The following is a 23,276-nucleotide window of genomic DNA, read 5'->3' as shown; positions in this document are numbered from 1 at the left end:
GTTGGGGACGGTTCGGTAAAGTATTCTTGTTTTTAGTGAGGTGGTGTGGGGATTGTAACTTGTACATCTCCTAAAACTAGGAATGGTTTTCTGATTAGCAGTAGTTTGGAAGAATGGCAAAAGACTGTTGCGGACCAGTTTGTAACCTCTTTGATTTGCCAAAATTGCCCTTTTATTAGCAGTGTGGTCAATTGTTGATTGAGATCTAAAAAAAAAATAACTTTTAAATTACCATATTAATCATCAACTGCAAACTTGAGAATGGAATGGACTTATGGAATGGATTGAACTTGTGAAGTGGTTTATTTTCGCTTAATTGAAGGAGCATTGTTCCACCCTGTCCTGACTCAGCTAAATGCATCCTTATCAAAGCCTTTACTTACAAAGACAACTTACTCAACTGATAAAAACAAATATAAATCTTAAAATGCCTAATTGTGAAATATTTTTACATGGCACAGTGAATGGCCTGATTAATAAAAATAAAAAACAGTATTAAACTTGGAATTCTAAATACGTAAATACAAAGGTGAAATTTTGTTGCAAATTTTCGATGAAAATAAAATTTGATCAAACTTCTGTTTCCTCTAAGTTTTGAAATTTCTCCTACTCCTCTGATCTCACTAAACGCGTTTCTTAAATTTCATCCAGGTTATTGGCAGATAAGCCATTATTCAGAGGGAAAACTCTGTTGATGTGTTTTGCTAAAATGATAGCTGGTCATGCTGTCAAAACTATTCTTTGTGAAACAGTGAAACAGTTTGAGTATTTTAAATATATTACTTTTGCCTTAATGTCCTAAAGAATAAAAGAAGTTATGAAGGATATGATTTTCATGAAAGCTAATCAACGGTGAAATCATCGTTTTAAATTGAAATGATTTAAACAGTAAAAGTTAAAGTCTGCGGTTTCCTTATGAGAGCGTTCCTTGCATCAAAAAATCATAGAAAATTTAAAAAATTTTGGATCAAAAATTAACTAAAAAATCGCTTTATTCCTATGCCTCTAAAAGAAGATCTCTAAACTTACATAAAAATGAAACAAACGTTTATTATAAAAAATTTAAAAAATAGAAGATAGGAATGTCAAACAAGAACCTAAGTTATCGCACAGGTTGAAACACAGACTTGTTCGATGACCGGCGCTTTTCCAAATTATATTTACTTTGTTTCGCAATTTATGCTGAAATGACACTGGAAAAGACAATAACCAAATAAAGCCCTAAAGATAAGCTACCTACAGATTTTCTATGTAAAACCAACGCTTCTCTCTCTCTAAAAGAAAAGTAAGGCAAGCGTTGAGCTTTTCTAGATTATATAGGCGTTGATTCAGTTTAGGCTTTAGCCGATTTCCTTTTTTTTTTTTTTTTTTTTTTTTTCGGTTAGACTCGCTGGATTTATTCCATGTTACCACCTCCACCCCCCTCCCCCTCCCCCCCCCCCCCCGCATCCTTCCTGAAATAAGAAAAAAATTGGTTTTGAAACTTGGGATAGAGGTAAACCACTAATATAGAACAAACGTACTTCAGTCGCATTATGGCACAGAGAGTTAATGGACCCGAGGGGAATGGTTGGTGGAACCTTTCTGCACAAAATCCCTCTTTTCAATACTACCGATGTGACGCGTTTTGAAAATGTCAAATGTGTGGTTACTCAAGTACGGTTTGATGCTAAGTTTTTTGTCTTATTTAGCAGGAGTTGGAAGTTTTTTCTATTTTTCAAGTTCCCTTCTCTGGGGGAGTGTGAAATTCCCCCCCTTGCATCTCCTGCGCGTTTCAGAAGAGACTGAAAAAAGACTGGAGCGAACTTTGTGATAATCTGTTCGCTTCAAAGAAATTGAAAATAGATTAAGTTAAGGTTTTTTGCCTCTTAGCTTATATCTATAAGCCTAAAATTTTAATTAGATATAACAGGATATGTTCAGCAAGGGGGAAATTAAGCATTAATGTGTTGCACTTCTTCCAAAAAAATCTTTGAAACTATTTCATAGTTTAAATTACTGATATGTTGACTTAAATTAACATCTACTCTTTGAAGGAATGAAACGATGAGAAATTCTGATCACATGTTCACATTCCACCAAGTGCGGTGCTAGAGGCGATCCAATTAAAACACGCACTCCAAATATGGAAATATGATGCCGTCTTCGCCATCTTCCAGTGCCAAGAGAATATTCTCTTGCCAGTGCCCATTCTCTCTCCAGTGTGTTGAAACTTCTGTCCCGAACGAATACTTGCACAATTTCACTAAACAAACGTTTTTAAAACTGATTTCATGCCGGCTGCCCAAAAAGTTGAACACGATTATTTCGAAAGTCTGCAACAATTATGTTCCCCTCTGGCGTCAAAGCGAGGCCATGTGGGTCATTCAGTTGACCGTCACCATCACCCTTAGTACCAAATTTCGTGACAAAACGTCCCTCGCTGGAAAATACTTGAATCCGATGATTATCTCGGTCGGCGACAATAATGTTTCCGTCATGACCCACGGCTACGCCAGTGGGGCGCATTAACTCCCCGTCCTGACTCCCCTTACGGCCGAAATTGAACATGAATCGACCACGTGGATCAAATACCTGAATGGAAAAGGTAAATAATTTAAACAGTTTCTTTACATTTTTTTTATATAAACTAGTTACACAGGGCGTTACGTTTAGGTCTCTTAAAACCAAAACGATCACGACGGCCAATCAGAACAAAGGAAAGAGTCACAAGGAGCCAATGAGAATTCAAGGTCGCATCACGTGAACCACCTAAAACGCGGGACAACGAGAGTGATCAAGTCGTGATCGGTTGTGATTGGTTGAGAGGGTGGTGCAAGTTTTCTAGACCAATCACAAAGCGAAGAAGGGGAAACCAATGCAATCCCAAATAACTTTCGACACTCGGAAATTGCTCTATCAAGCGTCATTCATTCATCAATTTTGAAACTGGCACTTACCACTCAACACTAGCTACAATTCTAATTATTGTGTTTTCATCCTTGCCAACTTTTTGAGGAATTTTGATAGGATATACCAAGAGTAATTTTCCTCAAAACGACAGCCCCGTCCTAAGAACGAGGTTAAAAGTAAAGTTACTCTCGTGTAAGAAAGCCATTCCTGTCCCATGGCTTTAGTTTGGTAGTGCTACTCTTTACAGAACAGGGGATATGATTATAAACATCTCAAATATTTTACCAGTTTCTTAATCTAATTGGGTCCCCATGGTAACGAATGACTGACAGCATGACGTACCTGAATACGGTGACTGTGCATGTCCGACACAATGATGTGTCCTTGAGAATTCACCGCAACGTAGCATGGGTAATTCAGCTCGCCATTGCCGTCTCCAAAAGAACCAAACTTGAAAGACTGACCTGAAGGCATGAAATACACTTTTCTTTAACAAATTTGTGAACGCGAACACAAGTAAGAATGTAAAAAGGATAAAGTAATGAGGTACGGATAATGAAGACAGGTGGGAAAGAAGTTTTTAAGACGAACGGAAGGAACGGGAATCACGTGCTCCTCCTTCCGCATTTAACACACCCTTCGTGCTAACCTCGCACGCCTCACACGCTTCGCGCTTACCACGAACGCCTCGCACCTGGTGCGTAGGATGCTACTGTATCACAGGGAACCAAGATTTTTCCATATGTTTTTCACTGGAGAAATAGGAAATAAGTCAATTCAACCACTGCTAACCTGTATCCAGTGAAATGACATGAATACAACGATTTGCTGAGTCAGCAACAATAATTCTTCTGTTAGCATCTACTGCTAATGTGGAGGCCTTTAGGTCTGGAACGGAGAATTTGTGAAGGAACATTCCATCTCGATCAAATATCTACGAAGGTAAAAAAAAAGTAGGAACTGAGAAGGAAACTTCTCAGAGTGCGCCTCAATAGGTTTCTTAGACCCTAACTAGAGTTAGCCAATCAGAGCAAAGAAAAATAATACAAGAAGCCAATCAACACTCAAATTAAAATCACGTGACACGGCTTGCTAAAGGGCGGGAAAAGGTGAATAACCTAGTTGTGAGTTATAGCAGTTTTGCCTCTGATTGAAGAAAAACCGCAAATGAAGCTGCCAGATTCAAATCAAAGTTTTGTTAGCTCATACCACACATGTTTACATTTCAATCATTCCTTGCCTGTATTCTGCTGCCCAGTCTTTCGCAGACGACAATTCTCCCGTCAGGATCCACCCCTACCCCGGTGGGGCATTGGAACTGTCCGCTGCCCTCTCCTTTGCGACCAAACTGGAACATGAATCCGCCATTTTGATTGAAAACTTGTACTCTGTGGTTGTGACAATCTGTAATAATGATGTGCCCTTCATCGTCCACAGCAACGCCAAATATTCCGTTAAATTCTCCAATTTCCGTTCCCTTTTTGCCAAACTTGAGGTAGGATTCTCCAGTATTGACAACATTGACTTTAAAAGGACTACCTTGGATGTGTTTGTCTCGGACAGTCACAGACACCTTTAACGCAAAGAAATTCTTAACATCAAAATCCTTCTAAAATTTAATTTGTACAAGAAACTGGTATTTTTTTCGTACATAAAGTTTAATTTAATCTACGCGTCTGCAGAACAAGTGATTCCGGCTCAGAGGAGCCTCGGTACTAAATATTTCACGACTGAGCCAGTTTCAGTTGATTGTTCAACAAATTCTCCTTGTCAGCACCGTAGCAAATATATACAGAACAATATGGAGAATGTGTATATTGATGTTAGGCTGGAAAAAAGTTAATGTCAAGCGTGGAGCTATCAGGTGGGAAGAAAGAAAACAGTCAGTCAAGTATGTTAACAGTAAACATATTATGTTTTTCATAAATCTACCTTGTGCATTCCAACATTAAAGGGGCTGTAACTGACTCCGTAAGAACCATTTCTGTGGTCCTCAACCTGGAAAAAATTGGGCAACACACCATTAAAAACAATCATATAGGAAGCGGGAGTCTTATCCACGTTTTCGTTGAGCACCTGCTATTCAACTAAAATCTGCCCACTCCACACAAATAAGTATTTTAAGCCCTGTCACGTGACTCTTCGCTGCTATACTGCAACGGGGGTAGGGTCTTGCGTGACATTCCAAATGGCAGTCCGCAAAAAGACCAACAACAAAACAACATCTACTACAATAGCACCTAATTGTGACACCACAGTGATTGCTAAAGTAAAACAAAGAAAGGTGCAGAAAGCAAAATCGTAGTGCGATGAAAAGGTAAGATTGAACATAACACATTTACGCCTCGGCGCGGCTGTTGTTTGGGTTGTCACGCAATGTTTCTCCCCAAACGTTGCGTAAAAACCGAAATAACGACCACGGAGGAGTCACGTTAAGAAAAAAGACACAGTTAGTAATTATTCTGCGCATGAATTATTACAGTGCATGCCACACGTGAATCTCAAATGGAATGCTAACATTTTGTGAGTTGTAGCGAGAGAGCGCATGTGAAGAGCCCGGGGAGGAGCCAAGCGGTCTTACTTCGGCAGGCACAGTTCTTCCATCTGACGTGTACACATCAACCATTACATCCTCACCGCCGCCAGTGCACTGGGCCCCACTGTGATCACTAAACACATCACAACAAGGTTAAATGCATCATTCGCATCAGAGCGCTTTACATCTGAATTCCGTGAAATAAATACTGAAGTAATTACAAAGGCCTATCAGGATAGAGGATGACATTACAAGGAGCTAACAAGAATTCCGATTGACGACCTGTAAACTGTTTCAGGCACGAGGACGTGAAGCACGGGAAAACCGTGAAATTTGGAAATTTGGACCAATCATAGAGTATACTAATCTAAAAATCATTGAAATTCCGAATTACTTACAACGGTCAATTGAAATTGTTCTTGAAAGGAGCTTCGTTGAGGAGCAAGTCAAAAAGCTGATTGTCGTTATCTCGTAAAATAACTATGAGGCCTGACCAGTACCGAGTCTATTACCAAATTTACCTCTTGGATTTGATTTCATCAATGAACTTTGCTTACCGCGTAAGAACTGTAAATTTGGATTTCCTTCCCTTTGTTGCATTCTTCATGTCGTCAGCTACTGTACAATTAGTGGGGAAGGCATTACTCGTTTTAATCTGCCCAAGGTTCTCGAGAGCCTTCAGGACTTCATCTTGATTGGCTACAAAGTAGATGACGTCATTTTCTTCGGGCTCTCCTTGAAACTTAGTGGAGATGAGGTCATTTAATCTGTCACAAAGCTGTTTCTTTATGACAAGGATTTCCACAGAGTTTCCATGCCTCAAGACTTCCTCTGCAAGACATTATAGAAGGAAAAAGTTTCCAAAATGTCTTTCCCATTACAAATTTAATTAAAAACCAAGTCGAGTTTCATGACCAAAACTCCTGCGCGCAAAGCATACTAGTGGAGCTCCATACCTAAGAAAATACGATAACCATCAAGCCAAGGAAAACTAGTCGTCCCGTAGTGGAAGTTATTTTTTGTGTCAGGCGAAAGTGTATCTTTCGAAGGCGGAAAGTTTCGTGGTCAAACCTACTTAAAAAACCCGTGGGTAGTAAGATTTAAATGTGGGGCAGTAAAAACTAACCAACTAGGGCTACCTATCAAAGTACGAAGTTTTATGATTGTGATAGTCAGAAATTTTAAAGTATTCAATCTTGCCCAATTTAATTGCAATGCATGTTTTAGTACACCAGCGAGATGCCCTATATCACTATTAAGAGCTCTCAGTTCTCCTTCAGCCATGAGTACGCCTTGCGGACCTGTGAAATAGATAATTACCAGTAAAGTTGCAGGTCGTCGTAAGACGTTTTAATTCATTTTCCAATCTTTCTTGTTGTATTCCTAGGACTTTTGATTTTCTTTGTACCATTGTCTCTACTTCAGCCATCATTCCTTTTTCGCGATCTTGTAACGCTTTTAAAATTCGAGGAAAGCATTTCTGAATTTCAGACTTCGCCACTTCCGCCCTGGCCTCGAGCCGGCATGTGACTTCCTCTACGTCTTTAGTAGATTGCGTGACAATTGGGACCTTCCTTTTGAGTTTTTCTACCAATTGAGAGATGTTTTGAGTCTGCTTGTCAATAGTGTCAGTCAACTGAGTGTATTTGTGACGCTCAGTCGAGTGAGAAGTCATGGTGCACTCACGACAGATAGCTTGTTCGCAGCTCTCGCAGTAGTACCTGTAAAAACAGTAAGAGCGGTGAACTTCATTTGCGGTGAGCTCTCTTGCAGTGCAGTTATAGTTACCGGGATAACTTAACGTTGTCTAGGTGACTGCAGTAACAAGGAGCTTTTTCAGTCACTCTTGACTATAAAATATTACACGGCTTTAACTTGAGCACTTTACTCAGGCGAGATTTCGGCTCCTTGGACCTTCGCAGTTAAATTCTCGTCCCGTGTTACCTTCCATCGTTAGGTTCCCATACAGGTTTTCCTCCGTTCTTCCTCAGTTCCTGCTACTTTTTCCCGCACTTGACACTGGTCAAATGTTAATTTAAGTGATGATATCTTTTCACAGTTTTACCCTTCCAAATAAATTAAGTTCTTTGCTTCGATTCCTAGAGAGCGTTCAACTTCTATCTTGGCGCCATAATCATTTATATTGTGCTGCGTTTTAGTATTGAATTTCTCCTCTGTTATTGCTGCAGAATAGTTTTTGACTGCAACGTACCTTAGCTTCTCGTGGGCATGTTCCATGCAGAAAATTGGACGATGAAGTAAATCTTCGGGATGTGGACTGGATTTCAGTTCGTCTAAAGACACAACCTAAAATGGCCACAAAACATTTAAAATACGATTTTACTTTCTTCTCGCATATTCTGTGGGTGAAACAATAAATTCGTGTATTGTATGGAACCTTTTTGAGGGCAAAGAAACTCGCACAGACTTTTCACTCTTAATTAATTTTCTTTCTTTTTAGATAGATCAAACTTAAATTTGATGTCGAAAGTACTGCAGGATTGCATTTGGTTTGCTATGCTACGCTTTCTGATTGAGAGCCTTGAAACTCGGGCCATCTCAACTAACTAATTTTATACAAAATTAAAACCATTCTCAATTTTTTTAAAAATGTTAGCGTTTACCCTGTGAGTCTTGGTTAGCCTCAGTCTCATGTGAGCATTTCTACAGTCATGGCAGAGAAAGTCCATGCATTCGATGCACCGCGCAGCCGCAGGAAGTTTGTCTTCGCAGCTGCTGCACATGATTGGGTTCTTGTCGTGGGCGCGCACTGCCGCCACATCCATCATGGTGGTTACCACGAAATTTGGCGGGAAAGCGCCGACACCACGCTCCTGAAAAAAAAAACCAAAAACAAAACAAAACAACAAGAACAAAATTAGAGAAAAAAGAGTAAAGTGAAACTAAACCATGACTATGAGATATCAACGAATCTATTTGCTGGGGCAAGCAATGCAGCGTTAAGGAAAAGTCACTTGCAGAAAACGAAAGCGCTCAAGAACCATTCCGTAGTTTTTATTTGATTTGAGATTCACGATTTTTTTAGGTCGCAAGGCCAAACAACACATTTCATTTTGCCACGCAGAGAAACACACATGTAATTTTGCGAAGTGAAGAGCTTTCGCGGGCCCTGCCGTTGATCATTTCAGGAGAAACTGGACCAGTAAATGATTTATTGAAACAAGCTTACGTTAATTAATTGGAACGATATTTTAAGGCGAGCAAACCTCTAGTCGGCACGTAATTCTCAACGAGGTTTTGTCGGCTCAACGTTGAATCAATTTGTAAGCGAAACCGAATTTCCTATGATGACATATCTTAACAAAGGTTTTAAAAGTTTTTCCAAAAGCGGCTGACGATGTTGTTAAAGTCGGCTGTGCCATAAAGGGAAAACCAAACACGAGAGCCCAGCCGCTCGTGGCTAAACTAGCAGATGATAGTAAGAGGTCTTATGGCTGACAGTGCAATGCCAACAGCCGGCTTTTGTTGTCTTAAAGAATTTGCACGGTGTGTTTCAGAAATGTTTCAAATCAGTTGCTAAACAAGATTCCAAAGCTGATTTCTTGTATGTAATGAATTTATTCCTACACGCAAGTTAACTCTGTATTTGACTCAGGTACTATTACACACTTTGGCAAAATTATAACCTAAGGTTATAAAGTTTCTTTGGCAATATTTGGAATTTCGATTGTCTTTTGATCTTTACGATGAATACAAATAATATGCATGTTTCAGTTGGCGGGGGCGATTATACACTTAAGGCAGTGAAGCTCACAAATAATGAATTCCATGTTAAAGCAATTGAAGAAAGCTGGTCCCCAATACTTCTGTTGGTCGTTTAGGATGAACAAAAAAAGCCTTTTATGCGCTGCATTATATTCAGTTTGTTAAATCCGCCATCGATCTTTAGCCAACTTTCGTTAGGCAGAATGCGAAATTAAGTTATTGACGAGTTCACGAATTTCATTGAATATTTAGTCAGTCTATCATCATACCATGCATCGATCTCGGAAACAAACTCAGCCTGACACGCCTTTGAAAAAATGTCCTTCAAAATCGAATGTAATGCTTAATTCAAGTTTTAGGGTTTCTTTTTATTTTGACAAACATCATTGTTAACCTTTCATTATGTGTGAAATAGAAACTTTCTTTCCTTCCAGACACGTGCTAAAAATCCTGATGCAACAGTAAACAGGTCTTTCAAGGTAGAATTTTGAGATAGGGTAAATTATTTCTATTGTTAGGATGGAACCTATATCAGGCTGGGCAAAAAATAAGCTTCTTTGTGAAATGGAAAGGGATTTTTATGGAGGCAAGCGGCAATGTGGTAATTGAGGGCACAGATGGTATTGACGAAGATGGCGTTTAAAATCCATCGATGGTTTATCTGGTCATCTTTGCGTAAACGATATTTCAATAATGGTTTCGGTAAAGTTAAAAAAATCATTTAAAGACTATTGGAATAAACTCTAGTTTCTCAAAGTTTCTAAAGCTAAAGGAGATGAGATTAGAATGAAAACTGAACACAACGAAACTCTTCAACGTACCGTGAGAGGGACATCTGTTCGACAGGCCGGGCAGCTGAGAGAACTTGACCTCGGGACCACAAGGTTCTCCAGACATCTTTTACAAAACGTGTGCAGACATGGCAACAATCGAGGGTTCACGAACATTTCATGACACAAAGGGCAGAACAGATTAACAGAACTACCCGTCGAAAACACTGGATTATCCATCATTGGATTGATATCCAAATCGTCTCGCACGGACGCCATCTTGTGCTCCTGAAAATATAAACAACCGTATCAATTTGTTGCAATTTTAGCACACGCCAGGAGGCCGGTATTCAACAGTGTTGATGCCAACAGCGACTAAAAACTCGCTTTCCGCCTCAGGGGATAAATTAAGGGAGGTTCTAAGTCGAATTAAGTCGTGTAAAGTTTCATTTCAATAAAGTTTTAATCATCTTTGAGAGAAGTAATGGCTGATGAATTGTTCAAATACGACTTTTCCAAGTAAACCATTTTAAGATACGAAATGGCATATACACTGAATGCAGTCAGAATTAAAATTTCCCTTACCGAATCGTTCTCCAATTTTTCCTTAACATCAGGTTCTGTGTCAGTCGACATACTGAGCATCGGTTTTATCCTCTACTTACAAATCTGAAATACCATTCCATTGTACAAAAATCATGATCTTCACCGATAATCCGTGCAATTTCTGAGACAAACGCGGCGAAAATGATGCGATGAAATGACTTTGTCATTTAATGTTGAAATCCCATTGCGAGGAGAGACGAACTCATTGTCTCGTTTCGCCTGTTTTGACCTGATGTTTGAATGAAACTCGACCAACAGAATATATTATTTCACATCAGACGCCATAAAATTCTGGGCGTCAAACTATTCTAGGACAACGCCATCACTTTTCAATATTTAATGTTGTGGATAGAACGGACCAATCTGAAAGCTTGATTTATTCAAGTTATCTATACGGAACTGATTATCAGTAGTATTTGCATTGAACTCAAACATTGCCCGCGGTGGTGAGTCTTTTATGTTAGCATTGATATCCTTCTCAAGTCTATAATGATTACAATGTTTTAATCAACAAAGACAATTACTGTCTACTGCTACGCTTCATTTTCCGTTTGATTCACAGAAAATCATTCGAATAGAACACACAGTCATCATTTTCATCGTGAATAAAATTCAATGCATTCTCCGTATTGTGTACAAAAGCAAATTGATTGCGTTTACTATCATTTTTGTCTGTTGAAAAGCAGAAAATTATCTTTTGCTTGATTATAAGCAGGTGATTATGAGAGACGTTTTGTAATAGTACAAGGAACCTAAACATCACTCCTAATGACTCTGTACTGTTCAAAGGTAAAATGAAGGACAGATTTTAACATTTGATCGCGGGGATCTCTGGAAAATCATTTTTCTCTCAAAATTTGGAAAAAATAAAACCGTTTCTTCTCTTCTACATGCAAAGAGAAACCGAAACTCGAATTTTGATTTCCTTAACAAGTTAATACCCAACCCATGTCGCAAAAGAGGGAATGAGCGGCAAACTGGACGGTTCTAGTTTTCAAAAGAACAGCCGCGGTGGCCTGAGCCCTAACGTTTTGGCCCCCACTTTTTCGCTCGTTTCCAGGCCACTAGCCGAGCGCCTGGTGTGATACCCGTTATTAAATAACGAACACATTGACCACAACACTTTTCATGATGAGCTGCATCATACACGAATTCTGATCGGTTCTTATTTACGATCTATTAGGGGACAGACGTGTAGGTGACGTCACCATCTATTTGCTTCTGTACCATATACAATAAATAAAATTCTATGTTGCTGAGGGCCTGTATTATAATAGATCCCAGAACAGGTCAAACTTGATGTGGTAAGAACATCAGAGACATACTCGACTATGCCTTGTGCGATACTCTTTGTTCTTACCTAATTTTGACATCATTTGTGATCTGTTGCTGAACAGACACACAGCAACACGTAATCTATTTCTTAGAGAAATCGTAGACACTCAATCGTATGATCATCCTAAATGCTGCATCGCCAACCTATCTTATAAGCTAAGGAATCGAAAGCTTATTGATTCGACCTCCTTGGTTTCAAAGGGATTCTACATAGCTTACTTCAACACTCAGTAAACTTCAGTACAGTATTTTCAGTTCTGTATTCCGTTCCTATCCCGTACATATCCCGTATATATCCCGTTTATATCCTGTTCATATCCCGTACACATCCCGTACATCCTGTGTCCCGATAACCCCATGTATGACTCGACGGTCCTGTACTCTGGAGTTTGCAAAAAACAGACTTTTCAACCACTCACTGCGCGTGCTGTATCTTGTGTTCCGGAGAACAACGCTGAAAGAACGATTCGCCAATGTTTTGCTCAAAATCTCGTAAAAATTTTTCGAGTATTGCAAGACACTATGTGTAAGCACTATTTTTAGTCTAAAACATTGGAAAATGCACAGCGAAAAAGCATTTTGTGCTGCACAATTCTTTCTACTCGTTCAACGATTGGTGATATTTTAAAGCTTGCAAAAAAGATAATTTACAATTTTCAGCGTGTAACAATTACATTGAATCGCCATTGGTAAAAATTAACTCTTGTCATCACAAAACATACAAAGCATGATTGCGGCGCGCGTAAAGGGGCAAGTCATTTGAAATCATAATTATGGAATACAAAAAGTGGTCAAGACCTTATTTTTCTTCACAATGCACTGTACAAAGCTATGATAAGAAATACAGTCACCTGAGTTCGTTTATATGGTAAAGTGATTATTCCTTGTTCGTTCGATGGCCACGAGATATATTTGAGCCAACTCGAAAAAAAGCGTCCGCTCACCTAGATATTGAGACTGAACAATTATAACTTACAGTAAATAAAAATCTTTGGGGAATCCGGTAAAAATTATCAATATTGACAACTACACTTAAATACATGCCCAAAATAAGCGCATATCGTTTATCATGTTAAAACGAAATTGCACGCAGCTGGGTGTAAATAAATATAATCGAAATTTTCTCAACTCAGAGCATTTCAAACGACTGAATAAAACGACAGAACGAAGATCATTTTTCCTAAGACATCCCTGACCCAAAAAAAAAATAAATAAATAAACGTCGTTGCATCATGACAGAAAAGTTTGTTTTTTTCATAAATCTAACCTTGTAGTATTACACAGCGCTATAAAATTCATTAGTTTTCTGGCTTCCGAATCTTTGAGGAACAAATTGTGTGTTAATTAAGCAAGACACATTTCTATCTTTTGTTTGATTAAATCAGAAATAAGATGCTTATCTTTTCGTTCCTTTCTTTTTGTTATGATTCCAGAAAGCTTAAACCTTCCTCTTCTTTTATAATCGAGCCGATCGCTCCAGATAAATTGTTGTAAATAAATATTTCGAAAATCATTTGTTTGACCAACTAATGAATTACACTGACGCTGCAAAACTTGGGTTAGAGTACTCTGACACATTGAGCAAACAAATGCAGAATTCCCTAGTTACCCTCGCGAGTACATAAATATTAGACCATTTCTAACAGCGTTCAGAATTACTGTAACGCTTTAAGAAAACGTTTACAAACCTCGTACCGCACGGACCGAGTTTGTCTCTGATAGGAACACATTCCTTCGCTCGTCCGCCAGCAGATGAGTTCTTCTTCGAAAAAGGTCATGGTCGTGAAGGCTTGCGAGAGCGAATTGAATTTGAATTCATCGATTTGCTCTGGAGGGAGCATCTCAGAGAACAAACCCCCGATGAAACACGACTGAGCCGCTCGGCTCCTGCTCGGTGTAATCTCGGTGGAAGATAACCGACTTCTTAGCTAACTCTTCCCCTGTTCTCTCATTTGACTGTGGTTCGATTGATTTCGATTACAGAATTATGAAGTAAATCAAAAATCACGATCAATCAATATTACGAAAAAATTTATTAAAAGAGAAAAGCTGAAAAAAATCTCTAAATTCATTCGGCTGAACATAAATATTGATCTGAATATATTTAGCAAATGCGGTACAGTTATCAAACTTTTTTTATCAGATAAGCCATTTGAAGCATTTTTTTCTAAAAAAAAACCAAGAGTTCTCGGTTTAAATTTTCCATTACGCTACAGTGTAATTTTTTACCCATAGTTTGTCGGGAAAGAAATGCCATTTCTTCATTTGTTAAGAACTGATGGATTTAAAGAAGATAACCAATCGAATTTCCTTATTTTAGTACATGGAATTTGATGGATTGCATTTCCTTCATTCAAAATAATAGAAAGAGAATAAAGTGAAAAAGACCTTGTAAAGTAAACACTTAGCGTTTGAGCACAAAATTACAATGTAACGTTTCACATTTAACAAAAGTGCTATTTAATGTAACATTTCGATGTTCGGCCAGCAAGTTTCTTTTTTCGAAAAAAAAATTTCACTAAAAGTTTACAACAACACCACTATGGAAACTCCGGGGAATCATCGGACTCAGATTTAAGTGCGCAGTCGCACGAATAGCGAAAGTCACGTGATAAAGAGTGTGTATTGACTATTCTAGTATCATGGATCCACCAACGATTTGGAATAGGAAACATTTTCGTTTTTTTTTTTTCTGTTCTTTGAATTCTGTAAATATGCTTAAAGATATGGCTCCCTTTGAAAGAAAAGTGGTTTTTCAAGAACGGAATACGTCATCTAATAACCACTGAATACGTGTGTTACCCCACATCGAACACGATGATAGGAAAACTAGAGAAACCGAAATAAAATCCACGAAGAAATCCTCAATCGTGTTTTTGCAGCTAAATGATAACAGTGTTGGCAAAAGTCATCTTTTGTGAACTGTTTCTTCCAAAAGCTTGAACCCAAACCTCGAGCGACTCATCTATCCTTTCAACTTTGATAAATCAAAAACTGTTTACGAAGTTACTCAAATATGGCTGCCGACGAATAAATAAGCGCTAAAAAAAGGATGTATACGGCCGGGAATTCAGCAGAGAAACGCTGTCTTCCTGTTTTTATGAAAGGCACGTAATTTAACTTACACTAAAGTAAATAACTCAGTCAATCATATGCGTTAACGTCGTAAAATCTAATTTAGAACAGGAAATAAATTGTCAACTTACAAATTCCGCCAGCTTTCGAGTTGTTGTGATTCGCCACATTGTCGCGTCTTCTTTGACCTCGTCAGTCTTCAATGGAAGCGGCTTAGCTGACGGGGAACCCTGCAAAGACGAAGCAACGAAATCACTTTTATCCTTGAACTTGGAAAACTACTGTGCACGATAAAATGAACATATATATATTTCATTATCGCGAACTGATCTCAAGGACGTGGTTATGGGTCAACTCTGCAAGATCCTCAGGCTGCGGTCGAATTAAAACTTTAGAGAATAAAATTAATTTCATTTCTCTGCGCTTCTTGGTAAATAATTCATGGAAAAAAGTTCTTTGTTAATATGACTTAAGCCAAATAGTGCATTGTTTCAGTATCTTTCTTGTTCTCGAGTTGGGCAAATCTTATTCTAAACCTGTTACTCAAATTGTATAAAATTCTCTATAGCAACTGTTCCTACATTTCATAAAGTAATTACAGAGAAGTTGTAACTATTCAAAATTTCCAGACGGACTCTGATTGTTTCTCTGAAAACTGCCAACTTTCTTCAAGATGTTTCTGCGATTAATGATAATTCCTATTCACAAATGCGCGAACTACGTTGTTGACAAAACAAGAAGCTTTCTTAATTCAAACAAAATTTGAAAAACCATTTTGAAAACACCGCACTTCATTGGCTCAACTTAAATCATTTGAACCGTGTTAATTTCGAGATGAAAAGCAAACAACCTTCAGGAAAAAATTATATTTTGTTTCGAGCGCGAAAAACTTCTAACCTTACCATGCAAAAGGTTTGACTCCGATGTCTGGGGTTTTGATAAAAATCATGCAAATAGAACTCAAATAAATTGAAAAAGAAAACATAAAACTCTAGTGATTGGAAACACGGGGAGAAAAAACCATAATGAATAATTATTCCAATTTTACCACGGGGAAAAAAATTACGGGCTACAACTTAAAGCAAACACAAGACATCTTGTTGGCCATCTTTTCATCAAATTTTGAGTTTAGCGATGGACAGTTGTACCTCATCTTTTGAGATATTAAATGTTGCAAATTCTTAAGAAAGAAATATCTTCTGAGAGATTAATTGTCAAGATCTTCCCAGCGAGGATTCGTATAATGAAATAGAGGCAGACATAATGAAAAACATTTTATGATGCTATGAATAATTACCAAGCTGTCTAACTGGAGCCATGTGATATTTTTGAGTGAAATTTTGGTGGCCTTTAAATTTCATTTCATGCAAGCGAAGTTTAGAGGGAAAACGTTATTTTACTAAAACATGAAAAAGTTGACCGATCGAGTGATGGCCTCATTTTCAAACCGAGATTTTTAATTCTGTCTGGGTTTTCTTACAGCCTCGTTTCCAATGCACGTTCCTGTCACGATCTCGTTTTCAAAGCGAGGTTTGACACAGGAACACCTGTTTTCCAACCTAATGAAGCTCTAGCACCGGTGGAGGGAACAAATAAAAACGCACTAATGTTGGCGTATTTTGATGTGACTTCATTGTTAAAACTGTAATCTATTTGAGAACTGTATTGTTTTTGGCCCAGAGTGATCACACCACACAGCATCTGATGAAAAAACCGACAGATGAATTCTAATTAATAAAAACACCGCCAGTTTTGACTCCTCGAAGATTTTTCAAAAATTATCCTGAGTTCTTTCCACTGCTTTATATCATGAGAACTTAAAATCTTCTCAAACCATTTCGTTTCATTTTGTGAAAATAAAAGATGGGAGTTATTTTGGTCGCAAATACATCAATTAGTAGAGGAGCAGGTGTAGTAAAAACCATTGGTCGCAGGAAATCGAATAATTTCTTCTCCGGCAAAACTTTAAGAAAAGAATGGGAAACAAAATTACAATTCTGCGAGGAGCTGCCTCGTTAAATTTGGAAAATTTCCCTCGGTAATTTCGCGGGTTTTTTGTCAATTCTACCAATACTTATTTCGATTTAATTTTTCGCTCGATAATGAACGAACTGGACGTAACTTCCTAACGCCTTTCAGTTTTCACACAGAGAAGTTAAAGCACATCGGGAGATAAATAATTATGAACTGACAAAAAATTGCCGAGAAGTTTACCGTTTGAAATTACAAAACAACCGACTTCTGTTATTACAGTAAACATTTCCTCTTCACGATTCCTGTGGGAGAAATACCTCTTGTTACGCTGAAGATTTAAGCCGTAATCTTATCGAGCTAAAAACCGTAATTGTCGATCTCTCTATTAGGAACTCTTTGGATGATAAAAAGTGTTTCAATTTGTGCCATCGAAATTTTGATTCACTTCATGTTTTTGCGTTTTAAAACGCTTAAGTCTTACAGTCGATGTTTTAATGCCTGACATGAATTCCAGCAATCTCGTTGAACATAGATATATACACTAAAAAATCCAAACAAATATCGTCTGTTACCAACGAACAACGAAAATAGAATTATTTATCAATTCCGTCGTGCAGGAATTAAGCGAATTTTCAAGCCAAAATTCCAAACATCGGAAGAAGTCGTCTGTAGGATGACGAATCCGTGATCTCGACTCGAACGGTTTCAGTACGATAAACGCAAATATTTCTTGTGTATAAACGGTTATATAGCATGATTCAAGATGAAGAATATACCTTTAAATCGGTGGTAAATAGTTTTTCCCATAAACCCTCAAGCTCTCGTACAGCAAGGAAAAATTCCGCTGGTTTTAGCGCCAAATTCAGGTTTCTTCTCGCATTGCAAAGGAGCACCAATACTTTTTCCTCTTTGATCCACGGCCAAAGACCAAATGTCTGTTTAGACCGCGATAACTCCGGTTACATCAATTTGAATAACAATCAAACTCATTTGAATTCATCCTTAAAGTAGGATTTCCCTGAGAGGCAATTTCTGTATGAGTCACCTAAATTATGAAAAGGTTTTCGGACGCACACAACAAAACACACAGGTAATAATGAATGTGAGGCACCTCTATCAGAATTTTTGTTTTCGACTGATTTATTTTGTTTTATTTTTTGAATGTGATAGAGCTTCGCGCTTGGAGCTGACTAAATGTATGACTTTTTTTTCCCATAAACTAAAAATTTCTTGAGTGACAGCTAAGCAACTGAGCCTCAAACTAGTTTGCTATTTTTCTGGTAAGCGGTTTTTTTAAAATAATATTCAGTTGTGGTAGGTAAACATCAACAACGTGTCCTGCGGAAAGAGGTCAGTGTTGCGTGAATTGCCTAATGACCTTTGTGCGTTCGTTTTTGGCGCATAATTGTGTCCAAAGACAACTGCCGTTCACAGGAAATTCATCAGGTATATCTAACAGAGATATCTTTTCTAGTTTAAAAGCGCCAAGAAGGATTTGCTGCCCACGTAGCCAGGAAATATCTTCTTTCATTAATTTTTTCCTTTATTCTTTGCGTCGCTTCATAAACAAGAGTTTATACCTAAAAATAGATATTCCTGAGTAAAAAAAAATCAAGGAAGTTTTCGTCAAATGAGAGAATTCCGTGAGCACATTGTTCCTCAATCTAAAACTTTATCGCATTCTGGTTTTGCAGGCTCTGGAAATTTCCTTTTAGAGGGGGCGAGCAGACAGGAAAAAAATGCTCTGAGACAAACAGCGGAAATTTAAAAGAATAAAACTGACTGTGTAAAGGGAGATTTTTAACGGCTTTAAAATGAATTTTCTTGCTTCTGTAATGTAAATTTTTGTCACGGGTTGTTACTGTAAACAATCGTGGGCGAGCGGTTGAAAACCGTGCATTATCTATCTTTTTTGGCAGAAATTTCAGCAGAACAACACTTACGTTAATATTTTCAAAATTCCTGAGAAATGGTCAGGAAATTTCTTGACAGTTTTGAGTCCATTTCAAAAGCCTCAGACAATCTGTTTTGACTGTCTTGTCACTTTGCTGTTTTATGAATTACCGCACTCGCGATGAAGCTTTTTAAATTTATTTGCAGAGAGGATTATTGTAAAAGGAACATCTCGAGTTAAGATCTGTGGCCGACCACAATGGCCAACTTTAATACCACAGAGCCTTTACTAACTCCCCCCTGGGGGGAAGGGGGAGGAGGCGACCCTCTCCCTTCCCCCGTAGCAGAAAGTATGGTGTTAACTTGAGGGCTAAAATCTCAAACAAGGTATACAATTTAATGTCTATCCTATTGAACAGTGTCTTTGTGGACTAGAAGCCACGGAAAAGGTGAAAGTGAGTTCTCTACCCGAGTAATACTATCAACTGTTTATAGAACGCTTTTGGACAGAGTCAAAGTGATCACAAAAGCCAATCCGAAGAAAGAAAATTAACTTTAAGAGCCAATGAGAACTTAGAGTAAAACCAAATTGTGGTTTTAATTTTGCATCTGATTGGTCGAGAGAGTGGTGAATGTGGTGCGTGAGGTGCAATGATGAAAAGTTTAAGAGATTCTTTGAAAAAACCGTGACAATTTTTTCCGATAAGGAGGCTAGAGTCCAAACTCCGTCATTAAAGATGTAATAAATGTATCAAATTAAAAAAAAGGCATCATTTGGCTGTAAATAAAGCCTCCTAAAAGTCTCAACTCAGTAAGACACAAGCTACAATTTGAAATAAAAAAGGCTAAAAAAAGACTAAACTCAACTCTGAAAACGAGTGTTTACGAATGCATCCGCGTTAACCTCGATTTCAGGTTGAAGTGAGGTCTATGGTGAACATTATTAGCTGATTAACAGGATCACTCACATGAATAAAAAAAAACATAACCAGTGGGGAGGGAAAGAAAAAAAATGCAGTTGGAAATATATTCACAAAAATTTAAGAAAAAAACAATCAGCATTTTCTCTCCCATCTATAAACGTCCCTGCACAAGCCACAATCAAAAAACTAGGTTGAAAACGCCAACTCACCTTTTTCTTTGTTGCATCATCTTTACAGGGTTGAATGTTCAGGTCCGCCCCACTCTTGGACATTAATGGCTCCTTTGTACTCTAAGACAAGACAAAAAATTTCGAAACCAATCATGATGACGAGCAGACTCATCGGATCAGATGTAGACGGTTTCTTAGTCTTCTTATAAATTTCCCAGCCGTTTTTCAAAAGTCACTTGGTAACATTTCCTGTCACTCAGTGACGCACGACGCATCGAGAAAGCGTGAAACCATGACAACGGCTTTGAATAAGACTACTGTGGTACAGGGCGGGTTTACACATACATGGCACAAAATTATATTCTTCATTCAGACAATATTTTGTTAATTTTTTTAAAAATTTTTTGCTTCCTATTTTCAAAGTAGCCCTTACTTTTTGATCTTTACTGTGAGATTGTAGAGCGTCCTTTAGTTTCACCAGAGACGACAAAAATTCACTTTTACCGGACGAAGCAGCCTGTTTCTTAAGAAACAAAAAACAAACAAATAAACACATTATGATTGTCCTGATCAAAAATACGCAGAGGTTAAGGAGAGGTTGTGTACAAGATAAAACGTTCAAGTCTGTTCTGGAGCCCTTGGCTCACATTGCAGGAGTTTAACCTGGTTTCCGTGGCAATGTAAGACTGGGAGTATTGCCCCTCCCCCCGGATGGGATGCAAGTTCATCAAAAAGGCCGTAAGGTTTGACGCGGGTTGGTCTGGATAAGGGCCTTCCGGCCTTGCACTCACACGGCTCTTTTGTATTTTCCGAGTACGTAAATTATAATTGTGGACTTCAGCTTTAAATAAAACAAATGAGTGAATGGGTCGTGCTTCTCGATTAATTACAAGGTTCTTGTTTTGACTTGAAGAAAAAAGGAAAAAAATTCGCTGTTGAATCTTTTTAATAGTGGTTCAGTGTGCAGTAATTAGTAATGACGCACGGTCATGACGCACGGAAGTCGTGACGCATGGAAGTCGTGACGCACGGAAGTCATGACCTCGAGCCTATTATATTCACGTCCGAACCTCCCACTTAGTCAATAAGTACGGGTGCAGCTGTGCGAGTAGGGACCTTAAGCAGTCAGGACGGCAACGCCAAGGAAGACTTCGATTAAAAAATGAATTTCTGCCTTTAATTAGAGTTTTAAAAATTGCTGCATTTGTTTATCGTCTCATGCAGCTCCACACCTCAACTTCAGCATAATGTATAAAAGAAGCGTTGAGTTCCAAATGGAAATGAAAATAATTTGTCGTCGCGGTTTCGGTTCGCAGACGACGCAAATTGTGATGATTTCACGTTGTTGTTTTGCATAGGACGGCTAAGAAATGTAGAAAGTTTTGAAACGCACGTGCTGAGCTATTGTCCTGCTAATTAGATCTTTTGTTTTTCCATGTCCTCGTTGCCGTCGCCGTCGTGGTTTGCTTAAGGTCCCTAATGTCTTACCTGTGACGTCAATGAGCGTTTCTCCACTTTTTTAAGCGGTTGTTCCAATCTGAGTTGCTTTGGTGCGAGGGGAAGTTTATTTTTACTCCGAACACCTCCTATGCCCTTGCCGTGATTTTCATCTCGTTGTGTATCATGTCTCGTGTCAGATTTTTCCTTGTTACGCGATTCATGAGGTGCACGCCTATCCACGGGGTTTGACATATCCCTGCGGTTTGCCTTTTCTCCAAGGTATGACTTATCCATGGGACGAGGCTCATCCTTGAGGTGTTTCCTTATAGATCCTTCATATTCACGCTTCGACTTATGTTTAGGGAATACTTCATCTCTGTGATTCAGCTTACCCATGGGGTATTCTTCTGAGGGCCTGCCCCTGGGGTATTCCACCAGAGGCCTGCCCCTGGAGTATTCCTCCCTTGGCTGTGTACCATCTGTTTCTCTCCTGCGGTCGGTAAGTGTGTTCCTGCGATTCCTTTCGAGAACTTCACGGCCCCTGGCCTCTCCCAAATGTTGTGAATGTTCCCTGGTTTTTCTATAGCCATCATACTCCTTTTTAACGCGTTTAGATTTCGAATCATTGGCATGCAAATCTTTTTCAATCTGTCGATCATAAAACCGCAATATTTATTACTCCAAATTTACTCCAGCCCAGAGAAAAGGCGTAATTATTTTGCATTTTCGGGCGAGAAGGGGTGGGCGTAAGGTGCATGTTAAAAGCGACTAACTACTCTCATCTTGCGCGTTCTCTCACGTCACGCTGGGCCAAATACGCGAAAAAAAATTGCGCATGTTCGGCAGCCTAGCAAAGCACACAGAGATATATGATATAAGTTAACTACATAACTCTACAGTACTTATTTTGACCAAATAACCTTTCATTTGATAGAGGATCATTAAATATAATTGCTTTAAAAGGTAATGAAAGTTGTGAAAGATGGCACAGCGTGCGTTATCAATGGCAGAGCAAATATGTTGTATTGGCGGGAAAACGCGCCAGCCTAAAAATGTGCCTGTCTGTTTTAAACTCGAGTGGGGCTTGTCAGCTTTTAATCGCAATTCAAAGTAAGAGCGACATGAAAGTAAATTTCTTTAAAATGAAGATTTTTACCCCTACCATCCAAAAGGTTTTGCGAGCAATTGAACTGAGTAACTGAAACAGCAGGTGATACATAACAGGTGGCAAATAAGGACAAAAAAACTTGTAAAGTGAAGAAATGACTGATCGCTATGTTATTCGCAATTCTGGCTTATTTGGCGCAGCATAAATAACAACGTATTGTTGTCTTAGTGAAAATGAAGATTCTAGGTCTAAAGAAGGATGAAAACTTTCTTAATGAGAAATTAAGATTAATTGAGCCACATCCTTTTCCGGCGCAAAATTCGTATGCAGGACTTCAGATACATTACACGAGAGTGAAGAGAAAGGAAGGAAACATGCTTACCTGTTCTTCGTCTCGGGACGAAACTTTTCCACCATGATTGCGCCGTGTTCTGACCGACTCTGTTTGGTTCAGAGTATTCATATTTTCATCTCCTCCCTCACTCGGTAAGTTATGAATTCTCTGCCTTATTTTCAATCGAAGTTTATCGCGCATCGAGTCCTCCGAGCGACTGATTCCCCTCTTACTCCTCTCGTCGGAGATTTTCGACATGATGGAAACTTATTTCTCAAGTTTCCCTCGATTTCACCTTTCAAAAGCCATTTTGTAGACAAAATAGTCCACGCTTGAGTATACTAAGGTTGGGTCACAAGAAAACAGGTCCTAAAAACTTGAGTGACGCCATAACGGAAGTCGCGGTAAAAGGGGTGGGGAGGGTAAAATTGATTGACGGCCGTTTTCGCGTTTAACATACCTACAAAATTTTCTTTAAGTGTAATGAGGATAGA

The 23,276-nt window shown here is 38.6% G+C and overlaps 1 protein-coding gene across 2 annotated transcripts; it reads right to left on the bottom strand.

The window, feature by feature from the left end:
* Positions 1-280: 280 nt before the first annotated feature.
* LOC113676010 (uncharacterized) lies at positions 281-23,147 on the bottom strand. 2 transcript variants are annotated; one of them, XM_027192619.2, is made up of 16 exons: positions 22,831-23,147; positions 21,389-21,988; positions 20,334-20,423; positions 19,940-20,020; positions 15,072-15,170; positions 9,976-10,212; positions 8,053-8,262; positions 7,641-7,735; positions 6,749-7,149; positions 5,986-6,259; positions 5,474-5,561; positions 4,825-4,890; positions 4,133-4,465; positions 3,685-3,826; positions 3,235-3,356; positions 281-2,574 (listed from the first exon to the last, which is right to left on the bottom strand). In XM_027192619.2, exons 1-16 carry the CDS (start codon positions 23,038-23,040, stop codon positions 2,272-2,274), a joined length of 3,351 nt encoding a protein of 1,116 aa, XP_027048420.2. In that variant the 5' UTR covers positions 23,041-23,147; the 3' UTR covers positions 281-2,271. The 2 variants fall into 2 exon arrangements, with proteins under 2 accessions (XP_027048420.2, XP_089039606.1); XM_089183480.1 differs by having other exon boundaries at positions 5,411-5,561; positions 22,831-23,146.
* Between the last annotated feature and the right edge of the window lie 129 nt (positions 23,148-23,276).

This window comes from Pocillopora damicornis, chromosome 9 (genome assembly GCF_964200805.1).
Source record: "Pocillopora damicornis chromosome 9, jaPocDami1.2, whole genome shotgun sequence".
NCBI classification, from domain to species: domain Eukaryota; kingdom Metazoa; phylum Cnidaria; class Anthozoa; order Scleractinia; family Pocilloporidae; genus Pocillopora; species Pocillopora damicornis.
The sequence above is the reverse complement of the archived record's forward strand: the minus strand, read 5'-3'. Positions and strand labels throughout refer to the sequence as shown.

Coding starts and splice junctions, on each gene's coding strand:
- LOC113676010 (XM_089183480.1), bottom strand. CDS start 23,040: ATGTCGAAAATCTCCGACGAGAGGAGTAAGAGGGGAATCAGTCGCTCG. Junction 10,213..15,071: donor CTCGAAAGCTGGCGGAATTT/GTAAGTTGACAA, acceptor TTATATTTTCAG/GAGCACAAGATGGCGTCCGT. Junction 5,562..5,985: donor AAATTTACAGTTCTTACGCG/GTAAGCAAAGTT, acceptor TGATGTGTTTAG/TGATCACAGTGGGGCCCAGT.